This window comes from Nansenia antarctica (assembly GCF_963989245.1).
Source record: "Nansenia antarctica genome assembly, chromosome: 17".
NCBI lineage: Eukaryota > Metazoa > Chordata > Actinopteri > Argentiniformes > Microstomatidae > Nansenia > Nansenia antarctica.
This window is the reverse complement of record NC_137687.1, coordinates 3,132,550-3,139,961: the sequence shown is the minus strand read 5'-3', so window position 1 is coordinate 3,139,961 and position 7,412 is coordinate 3,132,550. Positions and strand designations below refer to the sequence as shown.

Sequence of the window (7,412 nt, the reverse complement as noted above, 5' to 3'; positions counted from 1 at the left end):
ACTCCAACGGTATCATTTGTCTTTACTGTTATTGATGTTGTTGTTGTTTAGTGATCAATCCTAATCTCTTGAATCTCTGTCAATATTCACCCTTTTACTTGAAACCCTGCCACCTCCTAACCCTCCAGCTCGCTGTGACGCCTGTCCCTGCTAGCCCGCTAACACGCTAACACGCTAACCCTGTTAGCTGTAGCTGGGCTGTAGCAAACCGGGCGCCGCCGAATCATCATGTTAAACGGCCGCCAGTTTGTGGAGACGCTGGGTCGCCTAGGTTACCCAGGCGCGTCGTCAGTGAAGGACTCGGAGTTCGACTGGATGTTCGACTCCGCCCCGGAGAACCTCCACCTTCTGCGTTTCGTCTGCCACACCCTCACCCCGAGCTCCGTTCTCAGGCCCGAGGAAGCCCGGGCCTTCAAGGCCCTACAGGACTCCGGAAAGCCCGTCTTGGACGACGCGGCGCTGGACACGGTCCTCAAGACCTGCCGGGCTGCGAAAGACGGAACCTCCGCCGGCGTCAGGCTTAGCTCCGCCTCCTCCTCGGCGGAGGGGGAGGTGCCTCTGGAGGAGTTGGAGGCGGAGCTACAGGCCCTCCGCAAAGAGAAGCAGCTGAAACAGCGGAGACACAAGAAGATGCAGGTGTTAGCCACCGCACGCGCCGACGTTGCCCTGCGCCTAGTCTTGCAGCAGGAGAGCGCCTCCCAGAGGCTCAAGGACGCCACTGCAGCACTGGGGACCGAGAACGCCGGGACCAACTCGGCCTTGCAGAGTCTAACCGACGAGGTGGGGAAGCTGGCCTCGTACCTTCGAGTCGAGCCTGAGACTAAGGAGGAGGGGGGGGAGACTGTCGTGGTGGCCCCTACTACGGTCCTCCCCCGGGGACCCCCGGCGGTCCTCCTGTCTCAGCTGTCCCTGGAGCCGTACCTCCACCAGGAGGAGCTGAACACCAAGGCCCTGTCGGCTTTCACCCAGCGGCAGTTCTTCCAGGGCATCTCGGACATGGTGTCGGGGTCCTCCTGCTCCCAGAGCGTCCAGCAGCAGCTGCTGGGCCTGAGCGGCTGTGGAGGAGAGGGGGACGAGACGGCGGCGGAGGGAGGGGGGGAGGAGACGGTGGTGGAGCAGAGGAGGAACGATATGGCCAGGCTACAGTGGGCTCATGTCGTAGCCCAGCACAAGCTGGTGATGGCCAGGGCGGAGGAGAAGGGGGCCAGGGCTGGACTGAAGTGGCTCGCTGAGAACCGGTGTTCCCGTGGCAACAAGGTGAGGCACGGGAGGAATGGGGGGGGGGGGGGGGGCGGGGGTAACGGGGAAAGCTGTTTCTTCTTCTGCTGACTGCACAAGGGTTAGGGCATTTACTTTGAATTAGAGCTCTGAGCTCTCTCATAACAACAAGAGCAGACTGAAGCACTGGGGATGTTTCCCATGATGCATTCTCTGAGCTCTACTCAACTTAGTTTAACCGTATACACACTCAGCTAATGTGTGACAGGGATTGTTCAGACAGTCACTAAAGTTTACTTCCCTCTCTCTCTCTCTCTCTCTCCCCTAAATATGCCCCCTCCTCCATCTCTCTATCTCTCCTCTCTCTTTCTCTTCCTCTCTCTCTCTCTCTCTCCCTCCCCTAAATATGCCCCCTCCTCCAACTCTCTATCTCTCCTCTCTCTTCCTCTTCCTCTTCCTCTCTCTCCCCCTGTCTCCCTCCTCTAGCAGGGCACCTCCTCCTCCTCCTCCTCCCAGCAGGAGCGGGAGGTGGTTGCCAGGCGGGAGCTGCAGGGTGTGCAGGCTGAGCTGGAGGCCCTGCTCCTGGGCCCGGTACCAGAGGCTCTGAGGGAGAGCGCCACGCTGCTGAACGTCCCCGTGGTGAGGGTGGACATGGCCCTGCAGCTGGCCCGCCAGGACCACTTCACCTCCAGACAGGAGCAGGTATACCCTACTACTGTTTGTGTCACATCTGTTGTTTTGTCTGGATGAAACTTGATGAGCCTATTTTAGGGCTGCACGATTAATCGATTTTAAATCGAAATCGCGATTTGAAATGACACGATTAGCTAATCGCAAAGCCTGCGATTTGCCTGCGCTTTTTTTTTTTTTTTTTTTTTCCCCATTTAGCAGACGCTTTTTTAATCCAAAGCGATTTACAATTACGAATTACAGGGACATTCCCCCTGGAGTAACTGAGGGCTAAGTGCCTTACTCAAGGGCACACTAGTAGTGGTGTGGTTTCAGGCGGGATTTGAACTCACAACCTTCCGATCACAAGTCCAACTCACTATGTGTTTCTCAACCCTCTCCTCGGGGCGCCCCAGCCGCTCCACATATTTGATCTGTTCCACCACCAGCACACCTGATTCCACTAATCAAGTCCAAATCATAATTGCTTTGGACTTGATTAGTTGAATCAGGTGTGCTGGTGGTGGAACAGATCAAATATGTGGAGCGGCTGGGGCGCCCCGAGGAGAGGGTTGAGAAACACCACTACCCGTATGGGATACGTCATACAGCGCGTCGGATTCAACGTCAATGAACGTCAACGTCAATGAACGTAAAAAAAAATGACACTTGTTGAGAGAAACAAAATGGTGTTGCTGTTTAAAAAAAACATAAATAAATATGTTGTCCCAATTCATATCTTTTAAGTTCTCATCCTTGCATTAGAATTAGAGCAGTTAATAGTTTGATGGTATCATGTGGTAATGCTCTCTGAAAATAGGTGATAGATAGATTCATCCAATCACCTGCCAAGTATTTTTTGAAAGTACCTGCCCTTTTCCAAACAGCTTCCAATTAAGCTTTCCTAGATGGTTGTGTGAAACAAACCACCTGAGTCAGGTTAGTAATGCTCCATCACATGTTTTAATCTGAAGCTTGATTTTAAAGCAACCCAACTTTAAAGCAACCCAATGTAAGTTTAGTTCTTTCACTCGTAGCTCGGGCTGTGGGGGTGCTAGAGGAGGGAGCCTCTAAGTCCCCTGAAGACGTACAAACAAACTGCACGTTGATACGACCTAGCCGGAGATATGGCCACACTTTACAAAAACTCCCTTTTTTTATTTTTTTTATTTTTTTTGCTATTTAAAAAAATAATAATCGCAAATTAATCGCAATCGCGATATCTGTCCAAATAATCGCAATTCGATGTTTTCCCCAAATCGTGCAGCCCTAGCCTATTTCAGGGTTTGACAGTAACGCTCGGAGCAAGTGAAACATTTGCGGGGTTTGTTGGCACGAGCACGACGACGCTGCTAGATCCCGGATATGCATCTATGTGCAGGAAGAACAACAGACGGCGCAGGCTAGTAAAACAGCGTTACTGTCGAACCCTGGCCTATTTTACAAGCCCTTTTTAAAATGTGCGCTGCCCACACCTCTGTTCGTGTGTGTGTTTGCACTCTGTTTGTATATTTCAGGGTTCCCACGGGTCCTTGAAATCCTTGAAAGTTTGTGAATTCGCGAAAAAGAAATCAAGGCCTTAAAAGTTTTTGAAAATCGACATGGGTCATTGAAAGTGCTTGAATTCCCCTCTCTCTCTCTCTCTCTCTCTCTCTCTCTCTAAAAAAATAATATATAGGTAACATGTAGAAGGGAATAAAACAACCATACTAGTTACTAAGGTTAATTAGTTAGATTTTAAACCGACATAACGCCGTTAGATTTGAAAACCGTTCATAGGTCATTCCTATTATTATATACATTCTCATCGAGATCTGCCTCAAACTATGCCGTGGTGGGCCCTTGAATTTGAAGGAATTGAGTCTTGAAAGTCCTTGAAAGGTGCTTGAATTTGATGTTTCAGAAGGTGTGGGAACCCTGATATTTGCTTTAAGAGAAATATTCCTACAGAGAATAATGATCTTCTCAACCTATCCCCCCCCTATCCCCATCCCCCCCCAGGTCCAAAACCACCTCCTCCGCCAGAAGGCCTCCTTCGAGCTCCTCCAGCTGGCCCAGGAGATGGAGCTGTGCAGGGGGAGACAGATGCAGAAGCAGCTGGGAGAGATCTCTGACAGGCTGGGGAAGGGAGGGGAGGAGATGGCCCTCAGAGTCCAGGCCCTGGCCCAGCCTGAGCTGGCTGTCAGCCCTAGTCCCAGCCCCGTCATCAGCTCCAAGGACGCAGCCTTCAGCAGGTAGGGGGAAAGTCTACGCTAATCAGATGTAGTATCGTGAGCTTAGAATGATAAGGTTCTATCTCCGTTTAGAATGAGAAGGTTCTATCTCCGTTTAGAATGATAAGGTTCTATCTCCGTTTAGAATGATAAGGTTCTATCTCCGTTTAGGGCAGTTCAGAGATATTGAGTGTCAAAGTTTTTACATTCCATTATGTTTTGTGAGATGGAACCTTTGTATTTTTATTAATTACTAACTCAAAAATGTCCACGTTTTAAAAATAACACCACACAGGCATTAATAAACACCTAATGGATCAGATTATGTAAAAAACTAAATCTTGGAGATAGAACCTTATAATTACGTCACGGTATGTCATTCTCCCACTCAAAGCACCCAGCTCAAGCACTCAAGTTGTTCATCTTATGAACTATACCTCTAATCGTACCAGCATAGATTCCGTCCTAACTTACGAACATGTATTTTATTCTGTGTAACATAATCATTGTGATTCGAGAGTAGTATGTGCTCCAAATAGATGCTGTTGAATGTTCTGTTGATGTCATTGAAAACCAAGTCGATTCTGATGTTCCCCAAAGCGATTTAATAAAGCAATGTAAATACAGGGTTCCCACAGGGTTCCCACGGGTCCTTGAAATCCTTGAAAGTTTGTGAATTTTCTAAAAATAAATTAAGGTCTTAAAAGTTTTTGAAAATAGACGTGGGTCATTGAAAGTGCTTGAATTCCCTTCTCTCACTCTCTCTCTCTCTAAAAAAATATATATATTCAAAACTGTTTTACTTAGCTCGTAAACTAGTTCTGTCTCAAACTATGCCGTGTTGGGTCCTTGAATTTGAGGGAATTGAGTCTCGAAACTCCTTGAAAGGTGCTTGAAAGTGCTTGAATTTGATGTTTCAGAAGGTGTGGGAACCCTGTAAATAATCCAACCAATGAATTCAACCGTTCAGCCGAACCCCTGCTTCCTTCTGGTAACATAGACACGGCTGTTCTAGTGTCAACTGTCACTTAGATCCAACTGTCACTTAGATCCAACTGTCACTTAGATCCAACTGTCACTTTCAAATTAACCTCAAGATTCTGTATATCCCCTGCTCTCAGACTGCTCCAGGTCCTAGAGTCCGGCTGTGAGTCGGAGCGCGGCCGCGAGCCCTTCCGCACCCATGAGGATCTGGAGCGCGCCGCCCGCGACCTCCAGGGGGAGTTACGGTCCACCGGCGAGGCGCTGGCCGTGGCGGCTCGCCAACAGCGCCACACGGGAGCGGCCCTCCAGGGCGACTGCGAGACCCTGCGCAGCGCCACGTACTCGGGCCTCCTGCAGCTGCTGCTGGCGCCGCAGGTATGTCCCACTGGACCCACGACCCAGGAGCTCTGCCCCCACGCACAGGTACGTCTCTGACCACACACACACACTCTCTTCATCAGCAGCATCATCATCATCATCATCATCATGCCTTTGAGATTAGACGTACTGTAGCGTGAGTGAGTTTTGTTATTACCACCACCACCACCACCACAGTTGGTTTGGGAAAGTGGTTGTTGCACAAACTGGGATAGTAGTTTGGGTACTGTTTGTTGTACGGCTTCAATATGGACCTATCGCTAAGCCACGCCCCCCAAAATAATAATTGTCCAATCATACTGCAGCAGAAAACTCAGACAAACAACTCGCTAATATCTGATGGTGAAAATCTTCTAGACTAAATATTCTTGTCATCTTTAAAAAACAAACATGTCTATTACTTGCTGTGGTAAATCAGACATTTGCCAACTCCCGCCATTTTAAGTCATTGAATGTCATTCAGTCACGGTCAGTCAGTCACTGTCAGGGAAGCGTTGTTTGTTTGTCCGAGTTTTCAAAAAGGGGCGTGGCTTAGCGATAGCTCCATTGGTACTGCCACTGCATGCTGAGTGTGTATCAGTGGTGTTATGTTATTGTTGACTTGCCGGACCGAGTGGCACTGCTCTTATGTAAAGTCACATGGTTCACAGAGTTTTTGTTTCCAGGTGAACGGTGAGGGTCAAAGGTCAGGGTCATCCCTGGCTCGCTCTGTCCACTTAATGTCAACAGATATTTCTGTGTTCTGTGTTTTCTCCCCAATCCCCACAGGTTTTCAGCTCCCCATTGAGTGAAGACACATCAATACACACACACACACATACACACACGCACACATACACACACGCACACACACACGCACGCACGTCTTATCTTTTCTCTCCTCTAAAAGTCGTTGCAGTTTTTTTATGTATATGATAGTCACCATTCTAGAAAGCCTATGAATATCTAATAAGATTTGGGGGAAAAAAACATTATACTCTAAAGAAACAACTGAATAGCACGTATATAACTTTCTTTTTTGTAGTTACTTTGTTAGTAACTAGTTAGTTTCATTCAAGCTGTGATATGACCTGATCACCTCTCAGGATTTAGGCTAATATCCCTCTATTCCTCCCTCTCTCCCTCTCTCTCTATCCACCTCCCCCCCATCCCTCCCTCCCCACCGTAGGAGTTGACAGTGAAGCTGGTGGATGTGGAGACCCAGTTGACCAGTCTGTACAGGCTGATGCAGGACCTGATGGCAGACGTGCAGGGCAAACGCTCCCAGCTGAGCCACAGCGCCCTCCTCAGGCGGGAGCGGGAACTGTATGTCTACTTCCACCTGGACGCCAGGCTGCTGCAGAAGGTGGTGGAGGAGCAGGAGCACAAAGTGGCTCCTAAGGGGGGGGTCCTCCGCTCCTAACTCGCGGCCACGCTCCGACTCACAGCCGGACTCTAGGACCTGGAGCAGTCTGAGAGCAGGGGATATACAGAATCTTGAGGTTAATTTGAAAGTGACAGTTGGATCTAAGTGACAGTTGACACTAGAACAGCCGTGTCTATCTTCCTCCCTCCCTCCCTCCCTCCCTCCCACCCTCCTCTCTTCCAACCCAGTCTCTGCTCCAACCCTTCCTCTGGGTATAAGAGCGAAGCACAGCCCCACCCACCTCTGCTCAGTGCCACAGTACTAACCCTATCCTGCAGTAGTGCCTTGACTGCCTTCACATGTCTCCTGTTAGGACACTGGAGTGTTCTTGACGCCATGCGTCAGGACAGAGAAGTGCAGTGTTTAGTGATTGGTCAGCCACGTTCAGCTGCCACCCGGTGTGTCTCAGACAAACACCACATGGTATGGTCTCACCAGCATCCCTCCATCAGGGAGAGGAGGATTGGAACCCTGGATTGGAACCCTGGATTGGAACCCAGGATTGGAACCTTGCCTTCTTGTTGCAACTCGTATGGCATCTTGAC

At 49.5% G+C, this 7,412-nt stretch overlaps 1 protein-coding gene across 1 annotated transcript; it reads left to right on the top strand.

Annotated features, from left to right (window-relative positions):
- Nucleotides 1–228: 228 nt before the first annotated feature.
- haus3 (HAUS augmin-like complex, subunit 3) lies at nt 229–6,864 on the top strand (the record flags this gene model as incomplete). The annotated part of the gene is made up of 5 exons (XM_080547737.1): nt 229–1,257; nt 1,735–1,920; nt 3,889–4,121; nt 5,222–5,507; nt 6,631–6,864. The coding sequence occupies 5 exons, from the start codon at nt 229–231 to the stop codon at nt 6,862–6,864; spliced, it is 1,968 nt and encodes a 655-aa protein (XP_080403863.1).
- Between the last annotated feature and the right edge of the window lie 548 nt (nt 6,865–7,412).